Source organism: Scomber scombrus, chromosome 13 (genome assembly GCF_963691925.1).
Source record: "Scomber scombrus chromosome 13, fScoSco1.1, whole genome shotgun sequence".
Taxonomy (NCBI): domain Eukaryota; kingdom Metazoa; phylum Chordata; class Actinopteri; order Scombriformes; family Scombridae; genus Scomber; species Scomber scombrus.
In genome coordinates this window covers 15,251,724-15,273,801 of record NC_084982.1, presented here as the reverse complement: position 1 = coordinate 15,273,801, position 22,078 = coordinate 15,251,724, and the positions used below count along the sequence as shown (strand labels likewise).

Sequence of the window (22,078 nt, the reverse complement as noted above, 5' to 3'; positions counted from 1 at the left end):
AGTTATCCATACTAAGAGAGAGTCTTAGTCACTTTCAGAAGTTGTAAACATGTTGTCATTAATTAAAATGTCTTTGTTGCATCTCCAACATTCTTTCATATATCTTGCTCCCTGACATCTTTACCCGTAACCTCCTTTTCACTTTTGTCTTTTTCATATTTGTTTTTTCCATTTGTTGTCACACTGTTACATAGAGGTTGAGAGGCTGTTGAAGGTGTTAGGTCATTTTTATCCACACTAGAGACACTGAGTTTGTCTGTGACAGGATTCTCTTTGTCACTGAGTGTTTCATCCTTCTGAATGTTATCCCTGGATTTGTCAGAGGGCTTAGTGGCAGCATGTACCCTTGAATACCGTCTGAATGCTCTCTGGATGACCACGGCTGATGTGTCCTCCTGTTTGCGGCGGAGGGTGGTAGTGATGGGTTCATAGGACACTTTGGAAGGATTGGAGGCCATAAAGCGCTCCTCCATCTGCCCCCTTAGGATGTCCATTTCCCCACCCTCGCCTAGAACACGTTTTGTGAATGCAAACAGGATGTCCAGGCAGTGAATGCGTTCACCACTCACCATGGGGAGATCCATAGAGATCAGTTCGATCTTGTTAGGCATGGCTATGCGTAATGGTGGGTCTAGAGAATCAGCAAATTCTGACAGCTTATTGTACTCCATGAATTGGGTTGCATGAGGGTCAAACTTCTCCCAGACCTCATAAAACATTTCAAAATCATCCTCACTCAGTGGTTCGGCACTCTCCTCAGTGGCCACACTGAAGTTTTCCAGGATGACTGCAATGTACATATTAATCACAATAAGGAAACAGACAATAATGTAGCTCACAAAGAAGGCAATTCCCACGGGAGGATTTCCACAATCTCCTTTAACAGAACTGCCAGGATGCTCTGTGGTATTGTTACACTCATCTTCATTTGTGTTAAGAATGGGAGCTAGCAGGCCATCCCATCCTCCAGATGTGGTGATCTGGAACAAACAGATCATGCTGTTTCCAAATGTCTCAAAATTGAAAAGGTCATCAATGCCGCCTTCTTTCTTGACATAAGCAAAGTTTGACATGCCAAAGATGGCGTAGATAAACATCACCAAGAAAAGCAGGAGACCAATGTTGAACAAGGCAGGAAGTGACATCATCAAGGCAAACAACAGGGTGCGGATTCCTTTGGCACTTTTAATAAGGCGGAGGATGCGCCCAATTCGAGCCAGTCGGATGACTCTGAACAAGGTTGGTGAAAAAAAAAACTTCTCAATTATACCTGAGAGAAATGTGCCTAAGGAAAGAAAGCAAAACATATTAGTCAAATCGTAAACAGTACAGATATACTGACAAAATAATTGATTATGATTCATTTGAGTTGGGTCATACCAATGATTGACAGAATGACTACGACGAAATCAAATATATTCCACCCATTTGTGAAATAGTACTGGCGGAGTGAGATCATCTTCAATAAACACTCTCCACTGAAGATGATAATGAAGCACACATTAATCCAGTACAGAACATTCTCTTTTTGCGTTGTCTGGTCAACAGTTTCCACCATCATGGCTACCATATTGAGCCATATGAGACCCATTATGACAATATCAAATGCTTGTTTTGTGGTGAAGTCAAAGATGTATCCTTGAATCTTGTTCTGAAATATACACAAATCAGAGAAACAAAAATCTATTTTAGTATATAAAACAATGATCAGATTAGCAATGCAGATTCGATGTCGCCATGATTAAAGTTACATACTGATGGTCTAGGAATAGGTTTTTGTGGTTTCTTAGACCCCAACTTTTTCATGGCATTGTAGTACTTCTTCTGTTCCTCAGTCATGAAGATGTCTTGACCTCCAAAGTAAAAAGGGAATATAAGGCATATTAAATCACTGAAAATGAGATGAGGAGGTACTTCATGAATGGCAAATAATGCTTTTACATATTGCATTTCAGTGCAATTAGTCAAAATATCAAATTTGGTTAAGAAAAAAGATGTAATACTTATCTTTTTCTTTTGCTGATTGAAATTATCTATGATGACACCAATAAAGAGATTGAGTGTGAAGAAGGCTCCAAATATAATGAAAACAACAAAATACAGGTACATAATCATGTTGCTCTCATAGACCGGTTGTTCTTCTTGCTATAATAGTGAAAGAAAATGGAGATATCAATAGGTTAAAGTTATAATGCTTAAAATTTCAGTCCTGGTTGATTTGGTGACAGAAGTTGGAAATTTCTTCTTCTAACATCTCACTGTAGCTACTTCATGTTGTTCTATTATGGCATTGAAACAATTAAAAATGATCAGTTGATGAAAAATGCCAAGAATGCCATTGTCATGTTTCGGAGATGTATTTTTGATGAAATGTCACAGTCAGCATTAACCTCAGACACACATGTACTAGGGTACTACATAAATTCATTCTTTCCTGGGAGTCCCCTGTGCATATGAAGGCAATTTGTATCCAGTATGGGAATGGCAGACTAGACCATTAACAATTAAAACTATTGTATAGAGAGGTTATTTCAGGCTGTAAACAGGTACTGTACCTATCCAGAGACAGGTATAGTTTATGAGGTTATATCATGGCTGAACTAAATTTGAAATGGAATCACCTTGCTTTGAGAGTCCACAGCAGCATACATTATGGGCATCCAGCCCTTGAATGTGGCCTGTATAGAAATGGAGAAATATCAACAAACATGTTGTAGAAGCCCTTTGATGTTTCCACCTATATTCCACCAATACAACAAATAACTTTTACAACCTTACAAATGCACACACTTTGCTATCATCTACATCTATTACTATTTATTCTTATCTTTACCATTACAAATAATTACTACTATTACTTTTGCTTACCACTTGCAGCAGCGCAAGGTAACCCATGCCAACATTGTCGAAGTTGATTTTTACATTCTTCCAGCGAGCACCTTCTTTCATCAAGGCCTCACATTCTGTCTTGTTCTTCACTTTGTATGGAGAGAAGCGTTGATCTGTTGTTATGTTGACACAATAGGAGTACTTTCCTGCGAATAGATTGACTCCCATGATGCTGAAGATGAGCCAGAAGATGAGACATACCAACAACACATTGAAGATGGAAGGAATGGCTCCTAGCAGGGCATTGACAACCACCTGCACACCAACACACAAACATAACCCCTATTTACAGCAGGCAGAGATCATAGACTGTAGATTATGCATACACTGTATACTTTGGTTATGGTCAGAATAGGAAAACACAAGAGTGAATGTTTGAGTGCCAACATGCACATCAGCAAGAGCTCATCACAGCTATGACTAACACCAAAGCTCATTCACAATGACAATCGCATGGTAAAAGTGGGGAAAGAATTAGGAAAAGAGGCAGGAGACTGAGGAAATGAAATATACTATGTATCCAAAAGTGATTTTAGTGGGTTACAACTCATTTTTGAGAAACATTGAAACAGAACACCTTGTAGAGGCAGGAGGACGCCACAAAATGTGTTTACTGTAAACAAAAGCATAAATAAAACATGAAAACAAAGGTAACGAACCCAGGCAACAATTTCCAAAACTGTGAAATTATAATGGAAACTAATGTGGTGTTACTGACGTACTGTTGCTGTTCATGCAAATGAGGGAATTCACTGTCTAACACGTGAGGAAAGACCATCATCATAACAGTGCTCTAAATCTAGACCACCACAATACGAAAGCAACTAATCAATATGAGCTGCATTGATTTCAGCAGCTGAATATCCTCCCCCTTATCAACCTCTGTTTATACCATGCTTGCATTGCACATCACATTTTGTAATGGTATGAGAAGTAGATTTAACAAAAATATTGTTTTATTTTGCTTACAACAGACATGGCGCCATTTGTAAGAAATACCCTTAGTCGCTTTCTTGCTGGGAATGAGTGGGCAAGATTCATACCACTTTCATATGAGTTTGTTAAATATGAAGCTGGAGCCAGACTGGTAACTTTAAATATACTGGTAGGATTTTGTTCTGTTTAGACAGAGCTAGCTGTTTCCCTTAGTTTTCAGTCTTAATGCTAAGCAAAGCAACTGGCTGCAACTTGATATTTAATGGACAGATATGCTAACAGTATGAATCTTTTTATTAGAAATGTTTTGCCCCATCTATAATAAAATTAAAGGGAGCTATGAAGGTACTCCTTGTATTGTAATTGTATTGTTTTGTATCAAGCATCCTATCCTACTGTGGATGTGCACATGACTACTCTAACTTAGTAATATCAATCTTCTCAATCTAACTGTCTGCAAGAAAGCAAAAAAAGTGAATAATTAGAGGATTGTTCAAAGAAAACGAAGTAATCAGCTAAGTATTTAAGTCACCTCTTAGCACAAATAACTACTGGAGAAAGAGGATTAGGGATGAAGAGGAATGCCTCATTTACATGCAACATATTTTTTGTGATATTTGCTGTTGAGGTCTTGCAAAGTGGTAGAGCTTTTATATGCTGCTCTTCACCAGACTAGAGTGACTATGCTCTGTCCCAGTGTGGTAAACTGATGGTAATGCACCAGGACCTAGAGTGGGTAAGGAAATCCAATGACTCTTACCCTCATGCCCTCAAATCGTGATAGGGCTCTCAGGGGCCTCAGAGCTCGCAGGGTTCTCAGAGACTTGATGGCACCAAATTCAGATTTTCCCATGGCATTGGCTGCCAGACTGACCAGAGAAACCTGGAACAAACACACAAAAGCAGTCCCCCAAAAGTCACGACATAAATACATGGCACACATTAAGCAGAGCATAAGGGAGCATTTCCACACCACACACTGTGCTACTATTGTCTCTGTCCCATACTGAGACACTTCTAACATACTTACAGGCATCTAGCAGATTATAAGAATTGCTTTTAAGAATAAGTTGAAAATAAATACATTTCACTGTATGTCTTTTTCTACATAAACAGAGAGACATTTCAACCTACATCTACAATGAGGAAGTCCAGCCAACACCAGGCATTTGTGAAATACTTGGCAAATCCATATGCAACCCACTTCAGTAACATCTCCAGAATGAAGATATAGGTGAAGATTTTGTCTGAAAATTCCAACACTGTTTTAATGGTCTTCCTCTTCTCAATGTAGACATCTTCAAATGCCTGGATGTGAATACAATGATGGTGAATGATTAACTGTCAATACAATATGCTTGGAAAGCAATTATCACTATTGTTGTCATTTAAAGGTATAAGGAGTAATCTGTAAATGTTGACATTTATAATGTGTTCATATTGGAAACTTGTCAATCTCATTCAAAATCGTGACCTTACTTTGCAGAGAATTAAATTTGTACCATAGCAATGACAACAGACTAGCGTGAGATGGCACTAACTCAATAACATTCAATGAAAAACACTTTAAATGCAGTTGAGTTATTTGAGAGTCTACTGCCTGATGACAAATGCCAAACGCAATATGTAAATAAATGAGAACAGCCAAATCAGGTATTCAAAAACAACTGCACCAGACAACAAGTTCCAACAGAGACTTACCAGTGCCCCACTGCTAAGCAGGATCATGAAGATGATGAAGCTCTCAAACCATGTGTGCTCCACTATCTCATAACAGGTCTTTCTCAGCGTCCACCATATTTTACACCAGCCCACCTCCACATTTACCTGACAACACTGGAACTTTTGCACACAGCCTGTGCAAAGACAAAGAGGAGATGGTGTTTTAAAAATGCAGCATCAGATTGACTCCAAAGCTGTAGAAAGTTAAGTGGCAACAGTAGTTGCAGTAATATTCACCGGCAGGAAAGCAGGGATCAGGATCCATTGAATCACGTAGTTCAAAGTCTAGAGACTCTCTTCCATCCCCAGCTTCCCCAAAGTCCACTGTGCTGCCCTCTGAGGAACTGAGCTGACCATCATCATCATCTTCATTCTGTAGATGAAGCCAAAGAAAAATATAGTCATAGATGAGCTTATGGTGGCACATGTAAGAAGCACCTGTTTGTCCATATAATCCATGCAGTCCATCTCTCTCCAAAACTTTTGTTTTCATACAAAAAATACCAAGAGACTTGGAAAAGACCAGTGTAATTGTTTGGAACAGATTATTATGTCTTGTTTAAGGCATGCATTCAGTTCAAGATTGAATCAAGTGTATGGATCTGGAAATAAAGATCAGTATGTGCACCTTCTGTAACAAGATTTAACAAATCAAATTGTTTTTTATTATTGACATGAAAACAGATACATATGTCATCTTCCTGCATAGCAAACTAGCCCCAATAAATGAAAAGAAAATCAACCCTTAGGACATCCTTATTAGCTCCACAGCAGTAGAGCAGTTGAGTGCCCATCACCAGAGTCATAGTCAACTATGTTACAGACATTACAATATGCCAAAGGTGATGGTAGTCACTGTAATTGTCATTTTTAAAAAAAACAGTGGCTGCTTTGTATTTAGATAAAATGAGTACAAGGATGGCAGCACGCTGCATCTGTCTTCCCAGCTTTCCTAAGAGTGTGTCTCCTAATAGCTGGTAGATGAGCACAGGCTGAATGCCTTGCTGGTGAATGCAGGAGCACTTGCCTGTCCTGGGACCAGCTAAGTGCAGGGAATGATGTAAGCATGTTCCTGCGATATACTCTGAGCACTAAAGTTAATGTGTTTGTGCCACCAATTAAGCTTCAGTCCATCCATTCTGTTTCTGTCGGAATTGCTTCATGTTAAATTTGAGAACAATCACAAGTAAAATCCATTCACTGTTTCGTCAAAACCCTGAAGACACAAGAATAGAAAGGAAAAGAAAAGAAAAAGAAAAAATAACCAAAACCAAGTCAAAAATGTCAAAATAACTACTAAAAATACAAAAAAATCAATTTACAGCATCAACACAGCTACAAACATACATATTGGACACTCAAAGAAAACAAAAAAAAGAGAAAAATAAATGAGTGGCCCACTAAAAGGGCATTTGATGGTTACTGTAAATATGGCAGGCAACTCCATGACAATTGTAAAGCACAGTAAAGTGTTTTTACAAGTCTCCCATCAGAGCATCTGTAAAGGATCGGCAAGCATGTGCAACAATAAAACTGCTTACAAATCTCCACATAAAAAAAGTAAAATATCTGAACCTAGCCACCAATATAAATATAAACGTGAAAAGTTAGTACCATAACATCACAGCACATATTGAATAGAAAGTGTGTTTTTCTTTCATTCCTTTTCCATTGAGAGCTTTTCTCCATCAAAAAGCAGTCTCCTAAAGAGGAGAATTCAGCTCCTCTGCACTCAGATTTAAATGGCACATAATCTAATTAGGTATGGTCTATGCTATATGGCCTCTTCTTGTTAAATGGTCATGGTTTAGGGAAGTTCAAGGAATCATCATATCACATGCTCATACCTCATTGCTCAGGAGTGTGGGCTAAGTGCTTCAACATGACTACTGCAACAGAACATCTACTTCAACAACAATAGCTGTACATGCCAAGTGCCGCACACAATACTGAAACCCTTTGCCAATCCATTGCACATCACAAACTCTAGTCTTCTTGCGATATGGCTGATAATACTTGGTTTTAAAGGAGCATTATAGAACAAGAGCAGACTTACTATGTTGCATCCTGCTGCATCAGATGAGGCACTGCTGAAGTCTTCCGTGTTGAGGTTTTCAAAGTCAGACTCTCCCACAGCGATAGGAACAGTGACAGTCAGACTGGGATTGTTGATGAAAGACATTATGGAATCATCACTCTTGCTAATGACGACGATGTACTTGTCACCATTTTTGTCCACTCCAGTCACATCTCCATTGCCATTCTTGGGAAAGTCTTTGATTGTATGGTTGGGGACACCATTGGGTCCTAAAGGTTTGTGGAGCTCGTCCAGGGATTTCTCCTCACCCTTCTTTTTCTTCTTATCCCTGAGACAGACACTGTTGCAGGTGCTTCGAAGCAGGGACTTGGCGAAGGCAATGCCTCTGTGAATCCGTTCAATGGCAATGTGCATATTGTTCGTATCACTGTCATCTTCCGTCGCTGCCAGGTTGTCAGCACTGAATGAACTCAGCAGCAGGGCCAGGAACAGATTCAGCACCTATCGAATAATAATATGACTTCATGTAAGATTGCATTATCTATTAGCTACTGTACTTCATGATAAAACATATAGCTATATAACTGTAACATAGATGATTATTCTTTATCAATTAACTAGATCAAAATAGTTGGATGACTTTGACTCATGAATTGATCACAAGAGATGATAATGTACCACAAGGTTTCCAATAACCATGACCATCATGTAGACTATGATGCACATGTGCGGTCCAGACACCTCCATACAGTCCCACATGGTCTCTATCCACTCTCCACAAAGCACTCGGAACACAATGAGGAATGAATGAAAAAAGTCATTCATGTGCCAACGGGGAAGTTTGCAGTCGTCTGAGATTTTACACACACAATCCTTGTAGTTTTTTCCAAACAGCTGCATGCCCACTACAGCAAAGATGAAGACGATGATGGCCAGCACCAGGGTCAGGTTGCCCAAAGCCCCAACTGAGTTACCAATTATTTTTATCAATGTGTTAAGAGTGGGCCACGATTTAGCCAACTTGAATACTCTCAGCTGAAAAAAAGAAAAAAAGAAAAAGAAAAGAAGAAGTTATTTCAAATGTTTCTGTGCTCAAAATGCAATATAAAATGTAATATAAACATATTTACACCTACCAATCTAAATGATCTTAGGACAGACATGCCACCGAGGTTCGACAAACCAAGCTCCATCAAGCTTAAACTGACAATGATTCCATCAAAAATATTCCATCCCTCCTGAAAGTAATAGTATGGGTCCAAAGCAATGATCTTTAAGACCATTTCAGCTGTGAAGATGCCAGTGAATACCTTTTCAAGAAACAGAAATATTCACAATTAATAAACTGAAAATGGTACCTATTTTGAATACAAATTTAAAAAAAAAATCCTACATTCCACACTCCACTCACCACATTGCCCACAGACAGCACATTGCTGAAATATTTTGACATTGGATAATAATCCATGGCCATAAATAATGTGTTGAGCACAATGCAGATGGTGATGGTTAGGTCCATGAAGGGATCCATCACAATTAGTTTAACCACCTTCTTGACCTTGAGCCACCTTGGACAACATTCCCAGATGAGGAACTTGTAGGCGAAATTGTACCAGCAAGGAGGACACTTCTGCCTTGATTCTTCGAGCTCTGACATACACAGGGGAGTTAAATCAAAAAATGTTTTTGTCTGAAACTGGCCATAATCTTTGATATAATAAAGATAACCACACTGTGGCATACAATACCTACCCTCCATTGTGCTAGTTATGACACTAGCTACACTATAAGTTCTGTTTCTGGCTTCTGGACCCTCGAGGAAGTCCATAGACTCCTGGTTTGTTCCTCCGCAAGCCTGTTTGTACTCTATGTCAGTGGTGTCAGCCTGGAGACAGAAACATAATCACACCTTTATTTAAACTCGAAGGATCATTGAGGTTGCTCCTTATTTACAATGATGTCGAGTTACAAACACATTAAAAAATGAAGAAAAGAAAGAAAACACATATATAAAAAGAAATCAGTTAAAACAGTTACAGTGTGAAACAGGGAGGTCAGTGATCAGAATTTTAAACTGTCCATAGGTTGGTAGGCTATTTATTTTTAGTGTGTGTCATCCCAGGTATTTGGTACACTGAAAAGGCTGATTTTCCAAATTCTCGGGGTACCTTAAGCATAAGCCAATCGTGTGCGTGAGATTGATACAATCCGAGGTTCCAATTCAGCATCACTGAATTTGCCTACCAGGGCTTTAAAGATAATAAGTTCTGCTAGGGAAAATCAACCCAGTTTGTCATACAATATACAATGGTGTGTACCTTAATTATCACCAGTAATAAATCGGAGAGCAGATTCGTTTTAGAGCAGTTGGAGCAGCATTTCTATAGATGACATCCCCATAATCCAACATCAACAAAGAAACAACCTCAACAATCCTCTTTCTACAGTTCATAGGGAAGAATGTTCTGTTTCTGTAAAAGAAGCCAACCTTTTGACAGAGTTTACTAATAACATTGTCTATATGATGTTTGAATATACATTTTTTAGACAGTTGTCACTGATGCAATTGTGTCACATATTAGCATATACAGTAGTAGCTGCAGACACTAATAACAGTTTCAATTTTAATCTGTGATGTGTTAGTGAAAAACTACAAAAGTAAAAGGACGTAGCAAGAAAAGAAAATAATACAATACTGCATATTCCTTCGAGTGATTGATTGATTGATTTGCCACACTGTCATTGTATTGTACTGACTGATACCATATATAAGTATGATTGCAATAATAACATCTTGCAGTAAAGCTCTCTATGATAACTTGGCACCATAATGGCACCATAGTCATGAATGAAATACCAACATTATCCTTTACAGTTTCAAGAGATATTCAAATGTGCTAATTGCTTATATTTTAAAACTTCGACAACTCTACCGGTGTTCGAAGTTATGTTGCTATTATCACTCTGTGTAATACAATAGTGAGCATGGGCTCACTGGCTGGCAGTTTTATATATTTTTTTTATTGTCAAATGGTCTCATGTGCGAGCTAAACCAACAATGAACTGATCCTACTGATTGTGGTTGCATCCAAAGCCTGATATATCACACATTCCTCTGTGCTTTAGACATTTGATCATGTCTCATTAACAATCAAAAGCACATCAATGAGCCGCACCATTGCATTCAGTGACATGTTCCTTTACCATAAAGAGTTTTGGGTAATTAAGTTTCTTCTGAAATATATTCAGAGGGTGAGGATGTCTTTGCTTTTCTTAGTCTTTTCATTTTTAAACAAACTACTATGTCCAAAACTTTTGCTGGTGAAGGGCCATGTCATCCAGTCTGACAGTGTGGCTCATTGATGTGTTTTTAATAGTTTTTAAGACAAAAATGGAGCTCTACAGCACTAGTAATAAAGTAATAAAATAAATCCGGCTTTTGATACATACATAATAATTGTAGGATCAATTCATTGTTGGTTTAGCTCGGCACAAGACCTTCTTTGACAATAAGACAAAATATAGAAACCAACCATATTCATCAGCCATATCCTTTACATTTTTTCAATGGAAGGGCTTAAATCACATTATCACATTAAATTGTAACTGAGAATGCATGACAGGGTTTTCAAAATGCCCCCTATTGGCAATCATATCACTCCCACAAAAATGTAACTTTGACACAAAACATGTACAATACATGTAGCAAAATGTTTACTGCAAATTGCCCTCTGAAATTAATAGCATGGAAAATTGAAATGTATTTCAAACAATTGGGATATTTTGAAAAATTATGTTCAATACTGTCAAACGTGTAGTTGTTGGGTTGAAATATTAATTTCAAATGAAGGTGCACAATATGGTGGAAGATAGAGTAAAACATGCTGCATCTTAAGAGAACACATGCAAATAGACAAAACACAAGCAAATTAAACACTTGCGCAGCTGCAGATACCGAAAAACAAAACACTAACAAATTACCACACCACAACACTTTACAAAAATGACAACCAAAGTGTTTCCAAAGGATACTTAAGAATGATGGACACATCAGTAACTCAGATTTAAATATTATTAAAACACAAATTAGGCCCATTTTCTACTATAGTAAGGTAGACAACCGGTTACAATATTATTTGTATCAAAGTGAGCTGTCCTCCAAACTGTCTGAAGTATCTCTTTTTGGTGTTACACCTTTTAGGTGACCCTTGTGCATTCGTTTCACACCAAGCTGTACATAGACCAATGTTATTTGTGTAGCTCTTAAATTGCAGCACGTTTGTCCTTGTCAGCCAACATAACACAGTGCATACAGCACAACACACAGTGTGGGTCAGACAGGAAAAGGATGAAAAGAAAAAGGAAACAGAAACACAACTGAGGATACAGCAGAGCTATACAGCAATTGAAAAAGGGCCATCTGGGCTAAACAGCCTTTTCTTACATTGTCTCCGGTGGAGGCCATATCCACTGTCACTTTAGGAAGAAGAAGCCCCACAGGTGATGATGGGAGTGAATTTCCACCAACCACAGAAACAACCCCATTGCAGTCAACAGAGCTGCGCTTGATCCCACTGGGTGCAAGTAGGAAATGTGACATAAAGCTGCACTGGCTCATACTGCTGCTGCGTCGATCACACCTCCGGGGAACAAACAAAGAGCCCCTCCGACTAAGGTTGTCCTCAAAAATGCTGTTTTCATCATCGGCAAACTCATTTTCTGAGCCCATGTCCTGTGCTTGGGTTCGGAAACTGAAAATGCTGGTTCTGCTGTTCCGTCGAGATGAGAACAGGGGTCCGCGAAAACTTAGAAAGGACTAAGAGAGAAACATATTCTTCAGTGGGTTGTACTGATACACGAAGAAGAAACAACAGTGACATAACAACGGTCATATGTACTAATGACAATAAAACAGACTTGTGTGGTGAGATGAAGAAAAAACTGCATGGGTATGATGATCATAATGATGTCGGTGGTCATTGTAAGGAAACTGAAAAATTAAAAATGCATACTGATGAATAGTAAGATGAAGAAGAGGAAGATGATGACCATGATAAAGATGATGATGATGATGAAGAATAATGTTATCATGATGATTATGATGCTCATCATGATGAAGCATTGTAAGGAAAGGAAAACTGCAAAATTAAAAAATGCATCTTGATGATGAAAATGAAAACGGTAGAGGAAGTTGAAGACAAAGAAGAAGAAGACGAAGATGATGATGATGACGCTGATGATGACGATGATGATGATGATGATGATGATGATGATGATGATGATAAGATGTCATAGTGATAACACTGAAATAAACTTTGTATGAGGCTTAATTTCATATGATTAATGATTGGAAGGTGTTAACCTGTATAGGATCAGCAAAGTAAAGAAATAAACATAACAAAACCTTCACTGAACTGTCAAGTGCAGTAATGACATTATCAATCCATTTTCTTCTCCTGCCTGTCACTCATTTTGAGCTCTGCAAAGACCTTGACAAAAGTCAGATGCTCCTCTCATTGACAAAAGTTAGACAGAGCTTTACAACACCTCTGTGGTCAGTTGTACTGTACATGCATCTACAGTATGTTATTTTGCAACAAAAAGGAAGCGAGTTAATCTGAATATCTTATTGTTGACATATATTACTTAACTTATACCATTGCAATTTGATAGATATGATAGCTGATATTTGAAAAACAAACATTTACATATTGAGGAGAAATGTCAATGATATCATTATTGTATATCATTGGTAACTAAATTACATTCAATAAAGATGCATAAATAGTAGTAGAAAAAAGTACAGCTTAAATCGGGCTTGAAATTGAGCAGGGACATATTAAGCACAAGATAAATAGGTAGCAGAATATAACTGAAATTATACTAAACCTGATGAGCAGACGAGCATTTCATGTCATAGTTGAGCAGGTTTGCATCCACAGAGAAGCGGCATCGGGCTTTGCGTATACTGTCCTGAGAGTCGGATTTTGGAATCTTCTCGTCAGCCCCTTTGCCCTCTTCCTCCTTTCTTTTTTTTCGTCTGTTGCGTCTCTCTTTGGCACTTTTGGAGCTGAGCTTGGAGACATCCGAGGAGCTCCCAGTGCCATTACCTTTGTTGCCATCCTCCTCACTCTCTGCAGCCCCTGCTAATAATGCTGCCTAGAAGAGGAAACAAAAGAAAATGAGGGAAAACAAGTGGAATAGATCTTTGTGAAGTTTTATTTTTGTTCAGTGTTTTTTGACAATGTTTCGGAGAAGTGATGATTCAACTGCACACAAAATGGAATATACCAACTATGTAAACATGTTGCACTAATTTCCTGGTTATGATTGGATTATAATATCCCATAGAAAACTGCAATTATCTAGGTTTCAGATAACTATTATGCACTGTGGATCAAGTCAGGTTGCAGTGGAAGATTTTAAGAAATTGGATTGGATATCCTATTATACAGACAAAAACAATCAAAACAAAAAAATTGGCTCTGATCCAGCAACTTGGTGAATGCCCATTGGCGACCACAGATGATTATGGTGAAGCCCTATTTATCATGTATACAAAGACCTGTACTGTATGACTGGGATAGTGACGGTTCAATTTAAGCATATTAAATATGATCAAACACAAAGTAAGACTCATATCTAAGGTACTAGTGGACATGGAAATACTACACTACACATCTCAGTTCATGTTTCTTCATCTTTTGTCAGTAATAACTTTTTTCAAGTACTATAAAAAAACAAGATGTGTCCTATTTTTTAATTCAATTTAATTTAATATTTATATGTTATTTAATCAGAATCCTTTTAAAAATCTTTGTACCGGATGCCCAGTGTTAAATATGACATATTGTCCTGGACCCACCTGAGCATTCTCTTGCTGCCGTCTCAGCTGTTCAAGCATAGCCTGAAACTCTTCTTCCTTCTCCTTAGCCTCCTTAATGGTGGCTTGGCTCTGCTCCTCATATGCCATAGCTACTACAGCCAAGATCAGGTTGACCAGGTAGAAGGAACCAAGGAATATCACCAGCACAAAAAAGATCATGTAGGGCTTTCCAGCTGCCCGTAATGTCTGGAAGAAACACAAACAATGTTCTAGTAGAGCTGATGAAGAATATGGGTAATCATCAGTGCTAGCATTTGCATTTAATGATTACTATTTCTTTTACCCTACCATTTATCTTTACTATTCTTAATTTCTTTCTTTCTGCCTTGCAATAAATTACACAAGCGTGATTTTGACTATGATAGTGGGGCCACGGTCCCACCTAGAAGTACAGTTTTATAGGACATCCTTCTTTAAATCCATTAGTTTTGTCTGCCACCAAAACATTTAGAAAAATAATGAAAGCAGGTCAGCACATGGGTACAAGGAACATAAGCAGCAAAGACATTCTAGCACTTCAGGTCACCCTGTACATGCAGCCTTACACAAGGAACCAGACGAGAAGCAAGCAAAACAAAAATAATTCACATACGTTTTAAGAAATAAAGTATTTTGCAACACACTCTGGCACCCTCAGGTTGCCCCATAAATACAGACTAATGCAAGGAGCCAGGTGAAAAGCAAACAAAGATAAAAACAAAACAAAAATAACCCAAAACTGTTAATAAACCTGTTATCATTCATACAAGTTAAAAAGAATGTAGCATTCATTTAAAATGCCTACTGTCAGCATTTAGCAGTTTGATAGCAATTTATTTTCCTGAGGGGGGTTAGTAATTCCTTTTGATTTGTGGGCCACACATTTCGCTCAGAGGGAGCACATGTGTCTTTGCTGGGCTCCAATGATATTGTAGTAGACCTTAACAATACCATTTAGTCTTTTTTGTCCTTCTCAGACAACCCATTAAACCAGCATACAAATGAGAAAGTTAGAAGTCCTTCAATAAACACAGTTCAGCTTAAGTGAATTCTTTGTTGTCCACACTTGACAGCCAACTCAAGCACTGTTCCTTAATGCTTATATTGTTAACAATTTGAACATACTCACCACCTATAATGATAGCTTTTGGTTTGTCACAATTCATCCTCAAATCAATGATTAGTTTCTTAGTTTTTTGACACAAACAGGTCCATGATCAAACTCCAAGCCCTGAATAAGAGACAACAGGGCGGTGTCATCTGCTCGGTGGTCATTAGGCAGCCACTGCTTACACTGTAAAGCTGTGGCCTATTGACTGGAGACCCCTCCGCCTTTTTAGAGCTTTTCATGTTCATCTTTGTTCCCTCTGGCTAAGATACACCTGCATGTAGTTTAGAGGTTTGTTTGAACAGTGTGCTTGAAATGTTCTTTTGAAAACCAATGTTGTAATGTGAGAATGCTTTGTCTTACCAGAGCCCCAGCACTAACACAGCTGTTTATGTATTTAAAGAGGCAGACAGTACAAATATAGCATCATGACCAACCCGTGGGGTCAAATATTTGATCAATACGCCACCAAACACGGGGCCACTGAGCAGCCAAAGAACCCAGGAAGACCCTTAATGGCATTTAAGGTTAAACAATTAGCTTAAACGACTAGTTCATCCCGAGTGACAGTTTAAAACAGCTGTTAAAAATACCTGGATTTGATATTTTACTAAATAAAAAAATAAAAAGATGTATGTATGTATCATTATTAGAAGCTGCTGCTAGGTCACATTATGTGGACATACAACATTTTAATTTATATGCAGATGACACTCATATATTTTATCTGGCAACAATCTTTTAAAAGTTTGCAATTCGAAAAGATTAAAAAATGCTATTTCAATAAACTGAGGGGTTCTCTTTTGATCATTTAAGAAATCATATTATATTTATATTTATATATAAGATTACATCATTACATCATATTTATCATTCAAGAATTACTTATATTACTATAACTTACTGTATGCTAATCTCTTGACTCAGGCCAAAATGTAATTTTTTGTGTCAATTTGTTCTTAACACGTTTTTGGCGTTCCAACTTTCTAGCAATACATTTTCTTTTATCCTTTTTAACATGTTACAATGAATGAGGTGCAAGTTTTCATATTTAATTAATTCTTATTTTATTATTGCAATATTTTTCTGTATTTTTATTTGTACATCAATAGGTATCTGATAATTATACTTAGGAAAACTTCTTCCAGTTTCTGCCTACCTGCTGGTAGAGGTTTTCCCAGTAATCTTGTGTCATCAATCTGAACAGAGCAAGGAAGGCCCAACCAAATGTGTCGAAGCTGGTGTAACCATAGTCGGGGTTCCTTCCTATTCTTTCACATCTGTACCCCTCTGGACACTGCCTGTAACAAGATAGAGTGTATGAAGCTCATGAGGAATCACCCATCTCCCTGTTTACACTGTATCTTAATAATAATGCAGAAACATACTGTACACAGGCATTAAAGTATATTCATTCTATTTAATAGCTGGCCTTTTTATTACTTGTGGAATAAACTAACCCAGCTCCACTGTTGTTTCCACAAATCAATGCATCCTTTTTGCCTGGGAGGCGATAATACAAACCTGGTAGGGGGAAAAAAAGGAAAATCAGTTTTGCTATCAATGGTGATAACTGTTATCTAAATCTCACATTTTATTGTATCAAAAGCAGTAGTTGTCAGGAAGCCTACAGAGATACAGGTTTAATGGGTAGATTGTTATTTTTTGTTGCATCAGAGGGGTCATTTTTGAGGCCACAGATGGGCTGCTCAAAATAATACAAAATGCCTTCAATATAGTGCACTCCAGTACAAAGCTACTGTGAAATATGGCCTCATAAATTAACATTGTAATTGTATTGCATTAGATTGTAGAAGTAATAAAGTAATAAATAAAGTGGTTACAGTACATATAGGGAAACATAACACTTAAAACATAAAGACAGTGGTCAGAGAATCAAAATCAACAGAGGTTTAAAAATAATCACTCTACATAACCTCCCATATCGCTTAAGTCACATCATTTTTCATTCTTTTATGCAGGCTAAAGCAGAACAGAGGAATATGAAATACTTACTCTCATTGAGCGGGTCTATCCCATTCGTGTCTGTAACATTCAGTACACACTTTTGCTTTAAATGGCCCATAAACAGTTGTAACCCTATGAGGGCAAAGACACTCAGGCAGAAGACAGTCAGGATCATCACATCAGACAGCTTCTTCACTGACTGGAACAATGCACCAACAATGGTCTTCAGGCCTACCAAATACAGTATCACTTGTTACTCTAGATATTCTATTAAAAGACATTATACAATATAAACAGCAGGCATGTGCAAATGATAGAACATCATGCCAATGAGCTCTGTTGCTAACACATTTATTGTTTGATTACATGTTTCTCTTTTGTCATCTAATGAGGATCTTTCACAGTTAAGGGTTTTTTATTGCAAAGACTACAGAAACTAGAAAGAAATAGTGCAGAAATAGTTAGAAACACCATGCTGTTAGTATTTTTCTATTAGTTTTGTTGAAAACATGCATATTATTTATTTATCAGTAAAAACTGTGGTGATATGTGGTGATAAAACAGAAGAAAGTAGCAGAGAAAATTAGGATCATGCATGCATGCATGCCTTCACTATCCACAAGCAAAGAGGGACGAGTAGTCAAGGAATAATCCAGAAATAAAAAGCATATTGTTCAATTTACAGATTTCATATAGTAACTACAGTACACAAACAAAATCAAATATTGCTTTAACAGATCCTTAAGAGGGAAAACAAGCAACAAGTTCAAAATGCTGTTCAAAATTTAAGAATGTTATGAGGGCTGAAATAGCGCCTTGATATTATAAAAAACAACTCTGTGACATATATGTGATACGAAGTAAGGATGGGGAGTATCCCCATGTTCATGTCATGGCAATTGGACAGTAAAAGAAGAGGTAATTGGAGGGAGGAAGGCTGGAGGGGGCAGCGTGCAAGATGCTAACTAACATGTGCATGCTCCTACTGCTTACCTGGGATAACTGAAATAGCTTTAATAGCTCTCAGCACTCTGAATGTGCGAAGAGCTGAGACATTGCCTAGGTTCACAAACTCTGTAACGTACCTGTAAGGGAAACTAAGAATTATTATGGAATCTCAAACTCAGACAAAAAAACATGTACCACAGATTGAAGGCAACATAATGCACTGAATCCCATGTGACACAAACAAACATAAAAGGAGCTCTTGTACTAAATTATAACTGTTAATATAGATGTTACTATTGTTCCTAAAACAGTTTTTGCTATCAACGATGTCTCTTTCAAAACAAGCACTATACTAAGGAACCTATGAAGAAAAGATATAAAGATTGTCTTATTGTTTTATTAACTGATTTTGAAGTACTTACGCCATGACAATGACAGAGAAATCCAGCCAGTTCCAGGGATCTCTAAGAAATGTGAACTTCCCTAAACAGAATCCTCGGGCTAAAATTTTAACGAGGGATTCAAATGTATAGATCGCAGTAAATGTGTATCTGTTGGAGACAAAAGGTGTTGCTGTTACTCTACAAGGCCTCTTGCGATACAGTATGTATATGTGATTTAACATGTTATTCATGGAAAACTTACTCTACAATCTTTGCCCAGTCAGGCGGTTGACTCAATGTCATGAATACACAGTTGGTGATGATAGTGCACATGATCACCATGTTGAATAATTTGCAGGCAGCTGTCAAGGAAGCCACTTATTTCAGAGCAAAATCAACATTGGTCATTTTTCATTTATCAAATCTCAAGCAATGTAGTACTGGAAACAAGTCACCCTTGAAATACGTTGACAAACAGCAGATATAAGGTAGTGGGCTTAACATAAACATGGTTCATGCTTTCCACATTAATATCTTAATGAAAAGGATATGAGTGTACCAAAATCTTTATTGATATTCTTCTAAGAGGGTTGAAGGGACTCAAGAGGTACAAGGCAGGACTGGCGTTGAAGCGGAAGATGAACTTTCCTCTGTTTAATACTAGGAAAGTCTGATAGAAAGACAGACGTGACACATCTTATTATAGTTTACAAAAATTATTAAAGAGTATCTAATTATATGATAACTTCCTACTACCATCAAAGAATACTTTATCTCTACGATTTACAGAGTGCATTTCAGTGTACATATTACTAATCACATTTTGTATATTGCATTTAAACCTCATATAAATCCTTTTAACCGGCCTTCCCGTATAAGATCCAAAACCTCTGGCAAGATGACACTGCCTTGATAACAGCTACATGCAATGCTGGGTCAGGGAATCCTCACAGCTTTAGGAATACTTAATCAGAAATAATATCTACTTCTTAACACAGTTAAAACAAAATCAAAGTATGAGTGTGAGTCCACTCATGACCTCTAAAACAGCACTTGTGTTTTTTTGTCACAGTTTAAGTTTGAAATCAAGCAAACCTACTCTCTGATTGCTGTAGTAGGGATCCAGGTCCTCCAACGGTGTTGAGACCATTCCTTTGGGAATGTCCCCATACAGAAAAGGGAGTGATTTGCCCTCCTGCAGGTCACGGCTGGGCTTACGCTCATTTTCATCATCTTTGCGTTTTTTCTTTTCTCCCTTTGGTTTCTTAGCTTTCTCTTCAGAGATCCGTTTCTCGATTGCAGAGAGGGACTCACGACTGAAGTAGTGGAAGCTTTCTGGTCCTGGTGGTACAAGCAACTGTGCCATTTTTTCATTCTGCACCTTCAGAGTGAACAGCGAGCCTCCAACATGAGAAAGGCCTGAGGGGTCAGAGCAGATAATGAGCGTTGATTAAAGGGTTGAAAATCATTTTTAAAATCTTTATTTCGTACATGAAATATTATTATTATTTATTAATTGAAAGATTGATCATTATTTATGAGTAATTAGTAACTTTATAGTTGTGTGTTTCTGACAATAAAACAAATCTGACTGACTGATTAAAACTACCTTAAATAAAAGGAGAGGGAGGTTGGTGTGATCAGTTATCTGGTCGGGGATCATCATCTCAGGAAGTGGCAGGCTATAATGAGCCTAGCCATAGCTATCATACACATAAATTCCTGCCAGCTATGGTAAAATTAGACCTAATTATCTTCTCCTCTGTAGATGAAATTAAGATTTGACATGACAATGATCAATTCCAGGTGAGACTCTCGCCCTCCTCTTCCATCCCTCAAAATGAAAAGAGATCAAATTTCCCTCAGAGCATGAGACACGGCACCGGGAGGAAAAGATTCATCCTGCTAATAGGCCTGACTGGTCTGATGTGTTAGGAAGACCTATGCAGCATTAAATATAAATGCACTACAGGCTGCCACTGCCCTGCCCTGCCACTGAGAGCTTTTGCCTGAACTAAATGTTATAGTGTAATAGAATACTTCCACACTTTGTGCTGTGAGGCAAGAAATCAATCACAAACACACTGGTCAATCAACTGCTCACAGCGGTGGGTTGTACATGTGTGACGTAATCGCAACAACAAAGTAAAGCCAAAAAAATAGAAAAGAAAAGAAAAGCTTTGAGTTTCCACATTTCTCCTGCACAACTACTCTAATGTCTGGTTTACACTGACAGAAAAGACTTTTGTGATCCTTACAAAAACAATACAGACACAACTGAACAGAGACTTTGAGAGATTTTGATAAAGGATTTTAGTATTGTGTAATATGGGTGTCTTCATACAAAATACAATCAAGATCATAAAGAAACCTCAATAGAAAAGTCAATAGCATTACCATTGCCAGACTGCCCATGACATGCCTTGTAAACAGATGATCATTTGCACATGTGCATCAGTGGTGAGGGCATTTCTGGGCAGACACACAAATGACTAAATGACTAAACTAATCAAATGCAATGCAGGGAGTAAAATGGTGGGTAGACATATTTACAACTTCTATATTATCTATATTATCAGTATATAAATATCTAAGCATCATGGTCCAAAGCAAGGCTTCCTCAAAATTTAATTTTGAGCAATTTGAGCAATTTTGAGAATTTTGACAGTGACATTTTTTTTGTTTTATTAGTTTGTCACATATTAGTTTGTTTTTCATAAGCTAATATGTAAGACTAGTTAGTATAGATGAATGTCTACTGTCTGTGAACATTTATATAACATATGCTTAGTTCTTGATTATAAAAGTTTTGATTACATAACTGATTCATGTTTATGTGCTTACTTTATATGTATGTATGGTACATTGATTGCTCTGCTGGTGCGAAACAAATAAATTATTACTACAACATTACATTACATTACAACTGTTTATACAGTGTACCACATATTATTTAATTGATATACATATTGAGGCCATTGTTTTGCATGAAGTGTATTGATAAAAAACTTGTGAGATGACAATAAATGACATCACTGAAACAACAGTAGGACAAACTTCTACTTAATGATCTGATAACTATCTGAGAATGTAAAAAAATTAAAAAAAATAAACCTCACTCAGCAAGGTCAACCTACAGTGACCAACTTCCAAAGAGGTATGCATCATTCATCTGCTCTCAACTCATTACAAACAACTTGAGATATGAGCTGCCACTTTAA

At 37.5% G+C, this 22,078-nt stretch overlaps 1 protein-coding gene across 1 annotated transcript; it reads right to left on the bottom strand.

Moving 5' to 3' along the window:
* Window positions 1–95: 95 nt before the first annotated feature.
* On the bottom strand, window positions 96–20,223 carry scn1laa (sodium channel, voltage-gated, type I-like, alpha). Its single transcript, XM_062431296.1, has 27 exons — window positions 19,957–20,223; window positions 19,409–19,527; window positions 19,120–19,209; window positions 18,897–19,025; window positions 18,520–18,611; window positions 17,575–17,757; window positions 17,150–17,185; window positions 17,019–17,082; window positions 16,718–16,859; window positions 14,451–14,657; window positions 13,475–13,744; window positions 12,030–12,401; window positions 9,338–9,470; window positions 8,997–9,235; window positions 8,722–8,895; window positions 8,264–8,620; window positions 7,604–8,086; window positions 5,785–5,920; window positions 5,527–5,681; window positions 4,960–5,133; window positions 4,586–4,708; window positions 2,869–3,144; window positions 2,622–2,678; window positions 2,008–2,145; window positions 1,756–1,860; window positions 1,381–1,651; window positions 96–1,285 (listed from the first exon to the last, which is right to left on the bottom strand). The coding sequence occupies exons 1-27, from the start codon at window positions 20,221–20,223 to the stop codon at window positions 96–98; spliced, it is 5,982 nt and encodes a 1,993-aa protein (XP_062287280.1).
* Between the last annotated feature and the right edge of the window lie 1,855 nt (window positions 20,224–22,078).

What these genes read in the sequence shown, in the direction of transcription:
- scn1laa (XM_062431296.1), bottom strand. Translation starts at nt 20,223, where the DNA reads ATGGCACAGTTGCTTGTACCACCAGGACCAGAAAGCTTCCACTACTTC. An exon ending in GATAGACCCGCTCAATGAGA is followed by an intron (nt 17,186 to 17,574) that starts GTAAGTATTTCA and finishes GTATCTCTGTAG; the next exon opens with GCTTCCTGACAACTACTGCT. An exon ending in AATGCTCGTCTGCTCATCAG is followed by an intron (nt 12,402 to 13,474) that starts GTTTAGTATAAT and finishes TTTCTCTCTTAG; the next exon opens with TCCTTTCTAAGTTTTCGCGG.